The 18225-nt window shown below is 39.7% G+C and overlaps 5 protein-coding genes across 5 annotated transcripts; all 5 read left to right on the top strand.

Annotated features, from left to right (window-relative positions):
• Nucleotides 1-2504: 2504 nt before the first annotated feature.
• Nucleotides 2505-2816, top strand: LOC311240845 (histone H4; the record flags this gene model as incomplete). The annotated part of the gene is made up of 1 exon (XM_084329439.1): nt 2505-2816. One exon carries the CDS (start codon nt 2505-2507, stop codon nt 2814-2816), a length of 312 nt encoding a protein of 103 aa, XP_084185565.1.
• A 1898-nt stretch (nt 2817-4714) lies between these two features.
• On the top strand, nt 4715-5104 carry LOC311240355 (histone H2B-like; the record flags this gene model as incomplete). Its single annotated transcript, XM_084328936.1, has 1 exon — nt 4715-5104. One exon carries the CDS (start codon nt 4715-4717, stop codon nt 5102-5104), a length of 390 nt encoding a protein of 129 aa, XP_084185062.1.
• A 2595-nt stretch (nt 5105-7699) lies between these two features.
• LOC311240621 (histone H1-like) lies at nt 7700-8344 on the top strand (the record flags this gene model as incomplete). Its single annotated transcript, XM_084329193.1, has 1 exon — nt 7700-8344. One exon carries the CDS (start codon nt 7700-7702, stop codon nt 8342-8344), a length of 645 nt encoding a protein of 214 aa, XP_084185319.1.
• Nucleotides 8345-10462: 2118 nt separating this feature from the next.
• On the top strand, nt 10463-10774 carry LOC311239744 (histone H4; the record flags this gene model as incomplete). Its single annotated transcript, XM_084328159.1, has 1 exon — nt 10463-10774. The coding sequence occupies one exon, from the start codon at nt 10463-10465 to the stop codon at nt 10772-10774; it is 312 nt and encodes a 103-aa protein (XP_084184285.1).
• Nucleotides 10775-11719: 945 nt separating this feature from the next.
• LOC311240378 (histone H2B-like) lies at nt 11720-12873 on the top strand. Its single transcript, XM_084328964.1, has one exon. The coding sequence runs from the start codon at nt 11726-11728 to the stop codon at nt 12098-12100; it is 375 nt and encodes a 124-aa protein (XP_084185090.1). The 5' UTR covers nt 11720-11725; the 3' UTR covers nt 12101-12873.
• Nucleotides 12874-18225: the final 5352 nt, after the last annotated feature.

Raw genomic sequence — 18225 nt, 5'->3', positions numbered from 1 at the left:
CTGCAATCTGTTAATAAACTTTTCAATCAATCAATCAATCAATTCAATCAATCAATCAATACACGTACCCACATACATATGTTGGAGACACACATGCATGCATGCTATCATGCACACCTACATGTGTCTGGGACGCTTTCTCTCACATGCAATATGGAGAAGGGTGGCATCCCGATAGAGGATGCAGCACATACCTGCTCGCAGGTAGATCGGTCTACATGCAAAGTATATATATCAGGGATGTATACGCACAATGTATAGTATAGTATTTTTCTTTTTTTCGTAAGTCTTTTTTATTTTCCATGTCAGTTGTACCCATTCTGCAATCTGTTAATAAACTTTTCAATCAATCAATCAATCAATTCAATCAATCAATCAATCAATACACGTACCCACATACATATGTTGGAGACACACATGCATGCATGCTATCATGCACACCTACATGTGTCTGGGACGCTTACCGAACACTGTGACCTCATTTTCTTCTTCTAAATTCATGCTATATTATGTTATTATGTTATTTGATACTATCTTGTCTAGCACAGTCTCTGGAGCGTAACAGTAAGAAGCATTTTGTATGAAAGTATTCTGTACTTCTGTATGACAACTATTAAAGAACTTGAACTTGAACTTGAACTTGAGTTGTTAATGTATTTGTATGAGTCCTTTACATGTTTTGTATGTTCTTACAAAAAAGAAAAAGGCAAATCTTGGAAGTTGCATATGGTGATGTGGAAAGAGATGTTTTGAATATTGGAGAGATTTGTGCAAAAAATATCAAAAAGAAAAAAAAAAATTAAATGCGGGTGGTCGTGCCCGCAAATATGTGCATAATACAATAGTAATAACATATAATAGAATTGTTTGTTTAGGGTTATATTATATTATATATAATAGAATCCAATAGAACGACATTGTGCAATAAAACAAGTAAACAGAGTAGGGCATATCGGTATATGTACATAAGTTATTTACAGAGCATGGTAGGACATGCTAGGTCCTGTGGTAGTGCAATATTAGCTACGGATGAGGCACTGGGTCTTTATGTACATGCTATATTGGTGGTCAATGTCACTTCGGATTGCTACGACACATCTCTACTGCTTGTGACAGGCTGTGGTGCGTTCCAGACTTTACTCCTGTTGGGAAACTATAGCGATGGTCTGTGCTCACCACACTTTTCTTCGGCCTCCCCGCAGCGAGCCGTCGTCGACCCCCGAGCTTCATTTTACGACGGGCAACAGAGGTGGGTTGAGCCGCTATACTTGGCCCAGCACGGTTAGCGACTCGCCTGAGTGCGTGTGCACGTTTTGATGCATGGCTGATACCAGAGCGGCCGAAGGTGTGTAGCGCTGACAGCAGCTTGGAGGGATTCCCCTTCAGCTGATTGAAGGTCTTTATCATGGCTTTATCATCACCACCCTCTGTAGAGCCTCTTGCTCTGCCTTTGTGCAGCTGGATAACCACACAGACTTCACACAGACTGTCTGTACAATACTGCTGTAGGCCTATAATACTTATGTAAATAAGTAAGGCAATTGAAATATATCTGCAGTACAGCTCAATACACACAATTGTTAAGGGGATGCAGACCAGAGAAAGACTTCCGTCTTGTTTACATCAGGGTCCCCCATTTTCAATTCATCATAAATGTACAGTTCCCTCCCCCTTGTATATATTTACTGTATGTCACAAATGTAACAGTACTGCATGGTCTGCATCCCCTTAACAATTGTGTGTATTGAGCTGTACTGCATTCTGCAATCTGTTAATAAAGTTTTCAATCAATCAATCAATCAATCAATCAATCAATCAATCAATCGGTCACTGTACCCATTCTGCAATCTGTTAATAAAGTTTTCAATCAATCAATCAATCAATCAATCAATCAATCGGTCAGGTCACGTGTACCCATTCTACAATCTGTTAATAAAGTTTTCAATCAATCAATCAGGGCCTGTGGTCACGTGTACCCATTCGGCAATCTGTTAATAAAGTTTTCAATCAATCAATCAATCTGTTAATAAAGTTTTCAATCAATCAATCAATGAATCAATGAATCAATGAATCAATCAATCAATCAATCAATCCCGCAGTGCAACGTGACCCAAATCATACGGCAATCTGTTAATAAAGTTTTCAATCAATCAATCAATCAATCCCGCAGTGCAACGTGCAACGTGACCCAAAATCACGTGACCAAAATCAGCCAATGGAAGCGAGGGGTTGCTATGTGCGGGCTTGTATGTGCGGGGCTTGTAAGCGCTGGTCTGAACGGCTGCAGCTGGGTACTATTGGGTTCCTGCCGCTCGCGGCAAAAGGGGGCGGGCTAGCGGCGTGGGGTCGTGGCCAATCAGAGAAAAGCTGAACACAAGTTGGTTGCCTTTAATATTCACGCGTCCCTGCGCGCTTCTTGGTCTCAACCACGTCCTCAGAGAGGGTTTAAAGAAGCAGGCGGTTGGCCAGTTGCTACATTCGTTTGTTTTCTTACTTACGTTACAATGAGTGGAAGAGGAAAGGGAGGTAAGGGACTTGGTAAAGGGGGCGCTAAGCGTCACCGCAAAGTGCTTCGTGATAACATCCAGGGAATCACCAAACCCGCTATTCGTCGTCTGGCTCGTCGTGGCGGAGTGAAGCGTATCTCCGGTTTAATCTACGAGGAGACTCGTGGTGTTCTCAAGGTCTTCCTGGAGAACGTTATCCGTGATGCCGTCACCTACACCGAACACGCCAAGAGGAAGACCGTGACCGCCATGGATGTGGTCTATGCTCTGAAGAGACAGGGACGCACTCTGTACGGCTTCGGCGGCTAGACTTCTATTCAACCCTAACTATCCAAAACCCAAAGGCTCTTTTCAGAGCCACCCACCTTATCACTGAATGAGCACACTCTACATACGTTTATTTGTGAAAAGTATTAAACTGAGTTGTCTCAGGCATAGCACCGGATGTGTTGATTTAGCATTTAATTTAATCCAGTCACTGATGCAATTCCTACGGTTCCTGACGTTGCTAGGTCATTCCTGCATTGGAATTGCCATGTAACTACAGTGTACATATATACAACTAAATTGATATGCCTCAAGATTATTCGTACAACACTTTTTAAGTAATATATTAGATTCAAATCTATTGACATCATACAATGCAATTACAGTACAATGTAAAGAACTCATCAAACTAGTGAAAATATAACAGTTAAATGCAATAGTAATATGCTATGTATACAGGTGAATAAACTCAATATAAAATATATAAATGAGTACAACTGAGTAATAGTGCTAAGCAGATGTATGTACTGTACAGAGTTGTAGTATTAATGTGTACAGTGATACAGCTATAAAGACATTATGGTACATACTGGCAAGCAGGGTAACCAGTAAGAGTAGGAAAGGAATATGTACAGTTATAGTACAGGTATGTAAAAAAGGTACATAAATCCCTAAAGGAAAAAATAAAATAAAAATGTTTGTTTGGAAGCGTGGATTCGCTACTTGTAGACACTGGAAATCTAAAGGGCGCTAACCTATTTCAGCACCATGGACAGTACCGAACCACAATGACGAAACCATTTTGGAAATGGGGAAAGCATGCAGGCTCAACCCAAATGGACTCCAGACAAGGAGCAAACATGATAGTTCGGATTGTATTTATTTAACCATATAGGGTCATATCATATGTATTACTCGTCAGCAGTGTAATCGATAACTATTAGATCAGAGAAAAGGCCAACTGAATCTGAATATGACTTAAATATTACGATTTGCAGTGAAGTTATGGATGATTGAAACTCTTCTGTAACTCATTCTGGTTACTTGGTGATGAGCTACGATGGTGGTCAAACGAACATGACACATCACCAAATTCAGTGATGTCTCATGTTCGTTTGACCACCATCGTAGCTCATCACCAAGTAACCATGAGTTACAGAAGAGTTTCAATCATCCATAACTTAGTTTCTTGTGCGCGGGAAATGTGCGATAAAGCCACACTTACATTGTACAACTTTGGAATATAGATTAACTAGATTAGATTAAAATGTATTGTCATACAGTACAAAACTCAAACAATGCCATGGGTTTTTTATACAAATGTAGTGTCATACTAAAGGTACAGTACAAATAAGTGAGTGCAAATGTAACAGTAAAGTGCAATAGTAATATACAATATACAGGTGATTAAACTGAGTATAAAATATATAAATAAGTACTACTGAATAATAGTGTTAATCAGATGTATGCACAGAGTTGTAGTATTAATATGTACAGTGATACAGGTACAAAGACACTCTAGTAATAAGTCATCAGTATCTATGTAAAAATGATTAATGCAGGTACAGACAGATGTGTGTGTATGAATATATAAAATTATTGTAGGTCAAAGCAGTGACAGAATACAGACAAATGTGAACAAAATCATTGTCTTGGACAAATGCAGTTTCATGTCGGCTATTGCTTGGCTTAATATCAAGTGCAATAAGTAACGTTTTATTTTTTTGTGGCTATGGAGTTTTGCTAAGAGAATAGTTGGGTAATTATATGGCTTTGCTCGCAAATAGTTTCCTGTGCGCGGGAAATGTGGGACAAAGAAGCTTCTCAACCAATCGTATACAAGAAGCCACGCAGCTATATTTACACAATTTGACCTATAAAATGGCAGCTGTGCGCTTCTCTTTCCACATTCGTTGCTGTAATAGTTCCGATTGACCATCATGCCTGAACCAGCCAAGCCAGCGCCAGCCAAGCCAGCGCCCAAGAAGGGCTCAAAGAAAGCCGTCACCAAGACAACCGCCAAGGGAGGCAAGAAGCGCAGAAAGTCCAGGAAGGAGAGTTATGCCATTTATATTTACAAGGTGCTGAAGCAGGTCCACCCCGACACCGGCGTTTCCTCCAAGGCCATGGGGATCATGAACTCCTTCGTTAACGACATCTTCGAGCGCATTGCTGGAGAAGCCTCTCGCCTGGCTCTCTACAACAAGCGCCGCACCATCACCTCCAGGGAGATCCAGACCGCTGTGCGCCTGCTGCTCCCCGGTGAACTGGCCAAGCACGCTGTGTCTGAGGGAACCAAGGCTGTGACCAAGTACACTAGCTCCAAGTAAACTACCCCGTTCACTGGAGATATACCCAAAGGCTCTTTTAAGAGCCATCCACTCTGTCGTGAGAGACTTATTCCTATTATTCTCATGATCGCGCTGTTCATCAAAGTGGTTATTGAGTGCCGGGTATTTCCCTTTTTTAAATTCTCTATTTAAAAAAAAAAAAGTCCTACATTTCGTTTGTACATGTATTATCATGGTAGGGGGGTCTGTCGGGAGATGGAATTGTATATCTTACTTATTGATTAATAAACTACTAGCAACTGTAATCATAGTTTGGATGGCTATCAAGTTGCAAATTATATATTTACTAGTCAAAATCCTGTGATTTTTAGGTTGTTGACAAGTAGCTAGATTGGATAGAATTCTAGCTTGTACATCACAATTATACAGTACATTTAAATATCACCTGCTGTATTAGAACCCTGATCAATAATACATTGATGGTCTTTATAATACACATGGATAATGTTTATTTTAGCATTTTCAAAGTGGAAATGCTATTTGAAAAATAATACATTCCAGGCCATATAATTATAATAAAAAAGATTAACCACCCCATACCTATGTTAAATACATTATTACAACAACAATACGCTTTTATAACATTGTTGACATCAAACTCCAGCAATCAGAAGTCTAAAATATGACTTCAGCAATACTGATCATCGCTGGTCCCCTCTCCCGCCATGTTTAGCAGGATACGCAGACTCCACATCTGGCTGAAATGTTACTCTGCTCATCCGGCATCCCCTATGGTTTGGACTTCAACAAATGCACTGATACACCACACCATACTCTTTCCACTCGTAATGTTAATGCTTCAAATCTAGTCACAATTTCTCTAGATGTGTCTCTGTCATACAACATAAAATCACAGATTTGGGCCTAACTTTTCTGAGCATATTACCAATAAGGACACTTTTGATCAAACTGATCAGCAGCTCAATTGTTTCTTTTGTGTTTCATGAGGTGCTCTGAATCTGCCCTATACAATTTTTTTTTCTGTTTTACCATTGTACCAGTCATATAAATTATTTACCATAATAATAATCACAAGGTGCTATTTTTTTTGTCTTACCATGGTACCAGTCATTATATAAATGATGTACCATGGTACAGCTATAGTAAATGTAATGGATCCATTAATAACATGGTATAGTCCATTTTAAAACCATGATATCAATGGTACATGGCATCATTTTTTATCATAGGAATGCCAGGATACATTTTTGTAACAGATGTTTACTGATGCTGAGTTGAGCTGATGGTTTCCTCTTGTTTGGGTTACTAAACAGATGACACCAACATTTACACAGGTCACCATGGGCCATGTGTACCAATGCCGCACTATGGTACAGGTAGTAGAAACATAGTATGTTTCATTCCTTGACCCATTTCTTCAGAATGTATCAACATGTACTACACCAATAGACACTAACAATAGAGGCCTTGCATGGACTGTTTGTGTACTTCTTTCTTACAGTATGATTTTATTATGATCCCCATTAGCTGATGCAAAACATCAGCTACTCTTCCTGGGGTCCACACATAACATATAAACATGTTACAGATAAGACATGTTCAGACAAGCAACCAAGTGGAATTAAAAATCAGAAAGTGACAATATACTTTCTATCAAACATATTACATGATACCGCATTCCTAAACATAATGGAATCATACATAGTACAATATACATTACATAACACTATATATTAATATGCACTCAATTCACAAGCAGTGAGAAACCATATACTCTTGCCACCTATTTGATAGGCGACTAATATTCCTGTCACTAAAAATACAATAAAGTAAAAATAAAAGTAACTATGGGTATGTGTGTGTGTCTACATGTACATAATGTGCAGGCGTAGGGCTGTTAGATGTGGTTTCAGTTGTATTTTAAAGCCTGTATTGTAAACAAAAAGCTAAATGTAGCTATGTTTCTTGTATACGGTACATACTCATAAAGGTAGGACTCATTTCAGTTTTTTTTATCCATATATAGGCCACATTAAACCTTCCACTTACTCAAACGAAGTCGAGGTCACCCACAATAGTACAGGCCACCACCAACAAAAGACTGTGTTTACCAACACCGAAAAGACACCCATTTAAAACAAAACGCGTCACCCCAGATTACTCATCTTTCTTTCAGTCCCTTGTCAGGTAGCTCGGCTCGCTGGAAAACGAGATTTTGTCGGATTCTAATTTACTCTAAAGAATTGTAAGAGATAAATACAAGAAAAAAGTAGCTGCACAACAGTGGTGACGGCACACATTATTGTTTTGGAGCATCCACAAATTAACCACGTTTCTCCAAATAGTTTGATTCTGACGGGACATGTGTCTACTAGTTGGGGCATTTGGCGTTAGATTTCTGCAATATTCATAGTTGTGTATTTTAACTATTTTATGCGAAGAGAAAACACAAGCGACAGAGCATTTTGACAGTGCAGAGGAGGACCGAGCTGGTTGAGTCTACATGGCTCTCATGCAGTGTTTAAGACCAGCCCCCTGCCTCGGCCACTCGATCAGTCAGTTGAGACTCCTAGTTACTTCAGCTTTTGTTTCGCAGCAGAGAACCAGAGAATAATGGCAGAAGTCGCCCCAGCTCCAGCTCCCGCCGCTCCGACTAAGGCTGCCAAGAAGAAGGCAGCTCCCAGACCCAAGAAGGCAGGTCCCAGCGTCAGTGACTTGGTCGTCGAGGCAGTGTCTGCTTCTAAAGAGAGGAGCGGCGTGTCTCTTGCTGCCGTGAAGAAGGCTCTGGCTGCCGGTGGCTACGACGTGGATAAGAACAAGGCTCGTGTGAAGACTGCCATCAAGAGTCTGGTGACTAAGGGAACCCTGGTCCAGGTCAAGGGTACCGGAGCCTCCGGCTCTTTCAAGATCAACAAGGCTGAGGTTAAAGCCAAGAAGCCAGCGGCCAAGAAACCAGTCACCGCTAAAAAGCCTAAGAAGCCTGTTGCAGCTAAGAAGGCTGTTGCAGCCAAGAGTCCCAAGAAGGTCGCAGCCAAGAGTCCCAAGAAGGTCGCAGCCAAGAGTCCCAAGAAGGTCGCAGCCAAGAGTCCCAAGAAGGTCGCAGCCAAGAGCCCCAAGAAGGTCGTAGCCAAGAGTCCCAAGAAGGTAGTAGCCAAGAGCCCAAAGAAGGCGAAAAAGCCTGTTGCTCCCAAGAAGGCTCCAGCGAAGAAGGCTGCCAAGCCCAAAGCAGTGAAGAAAGCAGCTCCCAAGAAGAAGTAAGCGTCCAAGCAGAACATTGTTCACACAAAAGGCTCTTTTAAGAGCCAACCACCATTTCCCATGAAGGAACAATGCATTCTAATGTAATAGTCTACATTGAGGGGAAGGGGTCTTCTAATTATACAAAACATGTATTTCATTTTTCGATCTGTAGTTATTTGAACCAGACGGGGAACATTGATGAGTCTCACTCCTTCCAAGCCAATTTGTATATATTAATCATTTAATTAATGATTAATTAAAATATAGATCAGACTGCATATCACATCCATACATGTGGAAATGCATAAATTGCTGCCATCATGGTGCATTTGTTACCACGTAATTACTGCTATGGTACTGTTTCAATGAGCCGGAGGGCGGGATGATATGAATCACAATTATTGTATATAATTATAATGGATATAGTTACAATATATTGCTAAACGTTCAGTCTAGCAGACTGATCAAATCAAACCACGGCAGAACGATGCACTAGTTACAATGGATTACAAAACAACACATTTCCTCGTCAACATAAAGACTTAAGTATTCATTCGTCCCATTTATGGAAACGGTACATACCGGGTAAGCACAATTGCATGTATTCAGACCGATTTGGTTAATTTGTCTTATCAATGTTGCGCATGTAATTGGTCATTAGTCTTCTTGGGCAACACGCCAGAGTTAGTTTAGTCCCTCTTCATTACGCACAGCCAGCTGCAGGTGACCGGGGATGATACGTCTTCTTCCAGTGAACAAATCTAAAATACAGATGTATTATTTAGGTCAATAGCATACCACACCCTCTTCATCTTATTTATATATTTTTCTCCCTATAACACTCAAGAAGGAGGTCTGAACTATACCTGTAGTGTGCTCAGTGCTTTCTGAAAGGACAGTTATGAAATATTCGTATACTACCCACAAAGAAGCTTTGTTCTGGGCAAATTACAGCATAGCATACTGTAAGGACAACAACAACAACAACAACAACAACAACAAGGTAGTCGGTCATGGCAGATACATGAGACTATCTCAGTTTAGCTCACACAAGCATGCATTTATATCACATAAAAACAATATATTTCACTAGCAAGGCACAAGCATCCATTTATATCACAAATAGAAACAATATATCTCAGTATAGCAATGCACTGAGCCACATGAAGTTGATAAAGACGGCTTCATGGGCCAAAACCAAATGTAGGGATCTGAGGTTTTTAATCAGAGCAAACATGGAAGAATGACACAGATGGGAATAGGTGGTAATTCAGTCATGTACTTGACACGGTTCCCAGAGGAACACTGGTCTACTTCAGAAAAGGGGCCTGCCTGCTACAGGAACAATTCAGAAGAATCAAATTAGAAGTTTTCTTTTCTTCGTTGTTACACACACTTTTGGCCAGTGAAAAGACAATGTGAATGTGGATGCAATTTTCATAATTCCAAAATATTCCTATGATTCTTATTGTTTTACGATCAATGAAGTCCGGTTGTGCACTACAGTGCACATTTTGTAAAATATGAATAGAGTAAAAAAAAAAAAAAAGGTTAAATGTTTAAAGAAAATAATACAAGTGACAACACTTTTCCCCCTGGGTCTCAGGATGATGTATTATATTGGGAAAACAACACTTCCCACCACCCACCCCTCCTGCCCAACCCCCCCCCCCCACCCACCTCCAATGTACAGTGTCCCCCCACCCACCCAACCCCACCTACTCCAATGTACAGTTTCTACATCAAATGTATATTATACTCTCTTTTCTGGACTCTTTTGTATCACAAACAGTACTGTATTTGCAAATCTGGTATGTCATAAATGTATAGATGTAGCAGTACTGTCTATCTGTATGTCGTGTATGTCATATGATTAATTGAAAATGGGGGACCCTGATGTAAACAAGACGAAAGTCTTTCTCCGGTCTGCATCCCCTTAACAATTGTATGTATTGAGCTGTACTGTACTGTACCCATTCTGCAATCTGTTAATAATGTTTTCAATCAATCAATCAAACCCTCCCTCCACATTTGTCCCTGCGCGCTTCTTGGTCTCAACCACGTCCTCAGAGAGGGTTCAAAGAAGCAGGCGGTTGGCTAGTTGCGACATTCGTTTGTTTTCTTACATACGTAACAATGAGTGGAAGAGGAAAGGGAGGTAAGGGACTTGGTAAAGGAGGCGCTAAGCGTCACCGCAAAGTGCTTCGTGATAACATCCAGGGAATCACCAAACCTGCTATCCGTCGTCTCGCTCGTCGTGGCGGAGTGAAGCGTATCTCCGGTTTAATCTACGAGGAGACTCGTGGTGTTCTCAAGGTCTTCCTGGAGAACGTGATCCGTGATGCCGTCACCTACACCGAACACGCCAAGAGGAAGACCGTGACCGCCATGGATGTGGTCTATGCTCTGAAGAGACAGGGACGCACTCTGTACGGCTTCGGCGGCTAGACTTCTATTCAACCCTAACTATCCAAAACCCAAAGGCTCTTTTCAGAGCCACCCACCTTATCACTGAATGAGCACACTATTTGTGAAAAGTATTAAACTGAGTTGTCTCAGGCATAGCACCGAATTTGTTGTTTTAGCATTTAATTTAATCCAGTCACTGATGCAATGCCTACGGTTCCTGACGTTGCTAGGTAATTCCTGCATTGGAATTGCCATGTAACTATAGGTTCAAATGTATTGTCATACAGTACAAAACTCAAACAATGCCATGGGTTTTTAATACTCGCTGTAATAGAGATTAGGTTCAAATGTATTGTCATACAGTACAAAACTCAAACAATGCCATGGGTTTTTTATACAAGTGTAGTGTCAAAAACTAAAGGTACAGTGCAAATGTAACAGTAAAGTGCAATAGTAATATACAGGTGATTAAACTGGGTATAAAATATATAAATAAGTACTACTGAATAATAGTGTTAATCAGATGTATGCACAGAGTTGTAGTATTAATATGTACAGTGGTACAGGTACAAAGACACTAGTAATAAGTCATTAGTATCTATTTTAAAAATGATTAATGCAGGTACAGATGTGTATGTGTGTGTATAAATATATATTGTAGGTCAAAGCAGTGACAGACGAGACAAATGTGCACAAAATCATTGTCTTGCACAAATGCAGTTTCATGTCGGCTATTGCTTGGCTTAATATCAAGTGCAATAAGTAACGTTTTATCTTTTTGTGGCTATGGAGTTTTGCTAAGAGAATAGTTGGGTAATTATATGGCTTTGCGCGCAAATAGTTTCCTGTGCGCGGGAAATGTGGGACAAAGCGTCTCAACCAATCGTATACAAGAAGCCAAGCAGCTGTATTTGCACAATTTGACCTATAAAATGGCAGCAGTGCGCTTCTGATTCCACATTCGTTGCTGTATAGTTCCGATTGACCATCATGCCTGAACCAGCCAAGCCAGCGCCCAAGAAGGGCTCCAAGAAAGCTGTCACCAAGACCGCCGCCAAGGGAGGCAAGAAGCGCAGAAAGTCCAGGAAGGAGAGTTATGCCATTTATATTTACAAAGTCCTGAAGCAGGTCCATCCTGACACCGGCGTTTCCTCCAAGGCCATGGGGATCATGAACTCCTTCGTTAACGACATCTTCGAGCGCATCGCTGGAGAAGCCTCGCGCCTGGCCCTCTACAACAAGCGCCGCACCATCACCTCCAGGGAGATCCAGACCGCTGTGCGTCTGTTGCTGCCCGGTGAACTGGCGAAGCACGCCGTGTCTGAGGGAACCAAGGCTGTGACGAAGTACACTAGCTCCAAGTAAACTACCCTGTTCACTGAAGATATACCCAAAGGCTCTTTTAAGAGCCACCCACACTTTATTGAGAGTTCCGATTAATTTTCAACTGATTTGTCCTAAAGGTTTCCACATTTCAGAATTCTTGTTATATAAGTCACTGACATTTTCTTTTTTATTAACTTCTTCAACAGTTTTACCCATATGCCTTTCTTTCCTTGAATTTTAAAACTGATCTCATTTAATTATGCAAAACTATAGGGGGCAACTTTTTTTTATTTCAAGTATGTTCTGGTTCCACATGGAATTAGTAGGTGTCATGTTCAATATTGAAGTCTTTCAGTTTGCCTTTTCTATCATCTATTAGTTGCATCGATTATAGTGTTGTTGCATGCCCATTAAAAGACCTCTGCGACAGGTCCTGTATTATATTGCTGCTGAGTCTGGTGTCTATTTTGGTTGAGCATGCAAGCTTTCCCGGTTTCATCAGTGTGGTCAGGTACTGTCCATGGTGCTGAAATGGCGACCTTTAGATTTGCGGTATTTGTCATGTATAAAGTGCATGTACATTACAGTGAAATGCTTGGTTCCGCATGAACCCCTGGGAATGTGCTTCATACTTACTTACTGACACAGCTAGTGAGAGAGTAGCACATATTGTGTCTCACAGCAGATGTATCATCCAGTGTAGTGTATGTATGATGAAAGTCTTTCTCTGGTCTGCAACCCCTTAACAATTGTGTGTATTGAGCCGTACTGTATTGTACCCATTCTGCAATCTGTTAATAACATTTTCAATCAATGTGGTATAAGATGATTCATGTTATTCAGTTTGCAGATTAAAATCGCAGTTTTTACCCATAACCTTATTCTCGATTGTCCTTGAATTTCAAAACACAGATCACATTTAATAATGCAAAACGTCAAATGTCAGACAAATTGAATAAGTGGAACCATGTGAACCCAGCTGCCATGGTAAACTAATGTGGTTCTTCTTCTTCTTTATTTTTCCTGCAGTGTTAATGCAACATGGCTTATTACTGCCCTCCTCAGTTCTATAATTAAACTATGCCCATAATTGAGAAAAAACGTAAATATGCATACAAAAAAAAAAAATATATAAATATAATAATAATAATAAATAAATAAATAAATAAATAAATAAATAAATAAAATAACATTATATCCTCTGGTACAACTCTGACTCATGCTGAAATGTCAGCACAGTATTGATTCGACGGCATAAAATAAAGTGAATATTTGGTTGAAATATTCACAATCAGGTCTATTTGCGACCTTGTAGTAATATACTGTATTATAGTCTCACCCATTGGTTTTCTATCTGGTCAGATTTTACATGAAACACCACAGACGCATGTGGTGGAATTAATGATAAAAGAAAGCAAATGTTTGACAGGAAGGTTGTAAACAGGATGGTTAAACAAGTATAACAAAGTGTGGGGGGGGGGGGGGGGGGTTGAGGTTTGGCCAATAGGGTTCCTCTGCAAGTTTGTCTTCTTGGCCCCAACATCTACACATGTCTAGCCCACATAACCTGTCTGGAACAAGGCAATAAGGAGGCTAAACCACCTGAAAGTGTTCTGCAGAAGGAGGCACAGTGATTAGAATAAGAAAGCTACTTAAAACCACTCTGACTATTCTACCCCCACCTGGAGCAATGTGGCAAATTCACACCTAAAAAAAACTCCAATACAGAATCTAGCTATAAAAAAGACAGGTATAGGCTAATAGACAATAATGTTCACCAGTCAGCTGGGCTGAGAACACTCAAATAAAGAATGGTTGTCCTGGGAAGGAGATTTGCATTAAAAATCAGTTGATAATCCTCACTGATGCAACACACCAATCTGTTTAACAAATATGGAAACGATTGATTGATTGAAAACGTTATTAACAGATTGCAGAATGGGTGTTAAGACAATGTCTACATTTATGTTTGTTTTATATATTATTTATCCTGAGCTGCTGTGATGAGAGTTGACTGCTGCAGGGGGTAATGAGCAGCAATGCAATTCAGGTGTGAATGCCATCTTGGGGTGGAATAGGCAGAGGAAAAACATTCTTTGCAGTGGAAGGACTAGTTTCCTTCAGTGGGAGAAGAATGCCCATTTAGAATTAGAAAAGAGGGAACCAAGTGAGAGAATCACTCCAGAGACGCCATTGTATGTTTGTAGTTGTGTAATTTTCCATTTAAATCACTATAAATTGTACCTGTGGAGGGCTGGGTTGGTGGCAATTTTGTGGGAATCATTCCAATTAATGAATGTTTGGGTGTACTGTGTAACTAGATAGCAGGGGATGCCTTTTGGCAAGTTGTTTTGTTTACTTTGGGTTGGATCTGGTCCATTGTGATCAAGTAACAATTGTTTGGTTAAATGTAATTCAAACATAATTGATTTGGTCTGGTTAAATTTAAAGTAAAATGTATTTGGAAGGTTGGTAGACTAATTTGATTAAATTGAAATTCAAACTAATTTTGGTCTGTAAATTGAAATTCAAACTAATTGATTTGGTCTGTAAAATAGCCAAAGAATGTATAACATGTAATTTGGTTAAATTGAAGTTCAAACTAAATTGATTTGGTCTGTAAAATAGCCAAATGATGTATAAAATGTAATTTGGTTAAATTGGAATTCAAACTAAATTGATTTGGTCTGTAAAATAGCCAAATTATGTATAAAATGTAATTTGGTTAAATTGAAATTCAAACTAATTGATTTGGTCTGTAAAATAGCCAAAGAATATATAAAATGGAGGGAAGAAATAATCATATACTGAAAATACTACAATTGAAGTGTATTTGATTATTTGGCATGCACTTGTTATTTGTGGAGTGGCACATTTTTGTGTTTTTCTTTAAAGGTTTTCAACCTACTTCTGATGATGCAACAAATGATGATGTGTTGGACCAAAAAGTCATTAAAATCTGCAATATTGAAGTCGAGTTGTCCCAGCGTCCTCTGTTGAGGTTCAAGCCGTTTTCAAGTTTGGGCAGCACTGGTACCAAAGGGGGAAAAAAACCCACATAACTTGACAATGGGTACAATACAGTATGGCTCAATACACACAATTGTTAAGGGGATGCAGACCAGAGAAATACTTTCTTCTTGTTTACATCAGGGTCCCCCATTTTCAATTCATCATAACATTTATAAGTTTATAAAACAGTTTTAAGTCGTGATGAAGAGGAATCATCAGAAGTGGAAACATTTGCTTCCCCACTCTGACCTTGGCCTCCTGAACCTGTCCAAACCAGGACTGTGATGAGGGATTGAGGAGGGCTGGTAGCACTGACACATTTGGAGCAATTTATGGCTCTTATCACAGAGTTACAGCTCACCAACTGGAACTACATTGATGCTACAAAAACAATAAATATCTGTAAAATAGCAACTGAATGAATGTTAAATACTTGGAAAGAAATGTACAAGGACGGCATGATTGATCTTTTCTCCCGAGTGATGTGTCAACGTTTGAGTCTGTTAATGACATTATGAATGAAGCCCCTCAAACTAGTTCAGCATGAAACCAGATGGAAATCTGTGGTCCCTGAGCTGATTACTCTCACTACCTGCCCTCAATGAGAGAAGGGGCAGAAAAAGGCTATTGCCCCTTAACTCTGAGTTATATGTATGATTGGAACATGTATAATTATGGGTGTATGGTCATGGGTTACTTTTTAGCTGTTGTTGATTGTTGCAACATTGAGTTGAAAACCAGTTTGTCATCTTGAATTTTAACTACCAATAAAGAATGTCCTATTGTCTCAGTGTATGAACCTGTGCGGTTACATTGTTGCTCCTAAAGTAAAATATGGGCAAAATAGCAAAGTTGTATGACATAAATTAAGCACCTCGTACAGATGGAAATGTATTGACTCCCGAGCTAATTCCTCCCAGTATATCTGCCAGTGAGAGAAAATCCTTGTTAATTACAGCACCATGAAATATAAATGAAAATATAGCAATACGTCGCCTTATGGACTGCTACCTTATTTCATTGTGCTGTAATTAACACAAGACACGGATGACCATATGCAAACTACTTTACTCGACTGTAAAACTTTGAATTTCCCTATCGAGGTCAATGTAATGTGTTGCATCATGGGGGTCACTGGGGTCAGCCCTACGGTCCCACAGCCCCAGATTTTCTTTTCACTCAAAATTTAGGGCCTATGTTCGCACATTTCTAAGATGCTTCTCAAAATGAGGCCCCATGTTCCCGGACAAACCTACTACGAGGACAACCTTGTTGCCCATATGCACATGTCCAGATATAATTATATTGTATATTGTTTACACTACCTTTTTATTAAATGTTTACTTCTCCACTGTAATATAATCATGTGACATGTATGTATTATACTACCTGTACCTGCCCTCCTGCTATGATAACAAATGTCGCCAAGGTGATCAATAAATATGTTATATGGCAATTTGCAGTCTGTTCTGCTTTAGCCCTACTGTAGCCAACAAGATGCTAGTCTAAATATCAGAATTAAAGTGGACTTCTTTCTCTGGTCTGCATCCCCTTAACAATTGTGTGTATTGAGCCGTACTGTATTGTACCCATTCTGCAATCTTGTTTAAATAAAGTTTTCATTCACACTCAAAATCTGTGTTCATTTTTTATTTTGAATACTAATGTTCTGTGTCTTGAGTCGTACTTGTATTGAAAAACTGATTTTATATGTCTGAGGAGAAGACCGGTACTCATCATCTTCGTCTCCACAAAAAGAAAAATGACATGTGAAGTATGTTGTGTGCCAGGTTCAAACAGTGCTGTATATGTACAGTTTATTCCTACTCCTATCCAAGCTCCGGGAGGGTCATCAAAGAGAAGTCGCCTATTCTTAGTCCTTGCCCCACAATGGTGGAATGAACTACCCACCCCAGTTAGGACAGCCGAATCCCGTCTAATCTTTCGCCGTCGACTAAAGACTCACTACTTCAACCATTATCTAAATAAAAAAAATCTAACCCTAACTAACCTTACTGTCATGCACTTGTCCTAATAAACTAACCTACACTGTAGCACTCAACACTTTATGAACATTGTTACTGAGACGAAAGTTAAGTTTACTCTATTATTACTAGATCTGGTATGTCATAAATGTCTAGATGTACACTTTATGAACATTGTTACTGAGACTAAAGTTAAGTTTACTCTATTATTACTAGATCTGGTATGTCTAGATGTAACATTACTGTCTATGTACACATAAATGTCTAGATGTACACTTTATGAACATTGTTACTGAGACGAAAGTTAAGTTTACTCTATTATTACTAGATCTGGTATGTCTAGATGTAACATTACTGTCTATGTACAAGTTTACTCTATTATTACATGTCATACATGTCTAGATGTAACATTACTGTCTATGTACCTATGTAAATGAGACGAAAGTTAAGGTTGAAAATGGGGGAAGGTAAGTTGAAAATGGGGGATCTATGTAAACGAGACGAAAGTGAAGTTGAAAATGGTGCGCAGTAGTGCAAATACTTGTCCAGACCACTAATACTTGTCCAGACTGCCTCCAACCCGTCCAGCCTGGCTCTGCAGATACCCCCTAGAGTGTTCTGCTTTAGCCCTACTGTAGCCAACAAGATGCTAGTCTAAATATTTTAAATATCAGAATTAAAGTGATGATTTTAGTATAACTGGCATGTTGAAAATAATGAGTTAATGGAATGTACTTTTCATGATTAGGTTGGTGGCTCTTAAAAGAGCCTTTGGGTTATGAATGTAGAAAAACAAAAGCCGATCTAAGCGCGCTCTTCACGGATGCGGCGGGCCAGCTGGATGTCTTTGGGCATGATGGTCACCCTCTTGGCGTGGATGGCGCACAGGTTGGTGTCCTCAAACAGACCGACCAGGTAAGCCTCACTGGCCTCCTGAAGAGCCATGACAGCAGAGCTCTGGAAGCGCAGGTCGGTCTTGAAGTCCTGGGCGATTTCTCTGTCATAGCGAGTGTCATAGCGAGTTTCATAGAAGACATGTTTAGGAAGCAAAATATAACAAAATCTCAAAATCAACAAAAAAAGTATATTTGCCTATTCACCTGCAGTGTCTCCCCTTAAGGTGCACAAAATCATTGTCTTGGAAAAATGCAGTTTCATGTCGATTAT

This window comes from Notolepis coatsorum (assembly GCF_963971535.1).
Source record: "Notolepis coatsorum genome assembly, chromosome: 14".
In the NCBI taxonomy this organism is placed as follows: domain Eukaryota; kingdom Metazoa; phylum Chordata; class Actinopteri; order Aulopiformes; family Paralepididae; genus Notolepis; species Notolepis coatsorum.
This window is presented reverse-complemented; position numbering and strand designations above follow the sequence as displayed.

Bases quoted from the DNA above. Each gene is read 5' to 3' on its own strand.
- LOC311240378 (XM_084328964.1), top strand. From the start codon at position 11,726: ATGCCTGAACCAGCCAAGCCAGCGCCCAAGAAGGGCTCCAAGAAAGCT.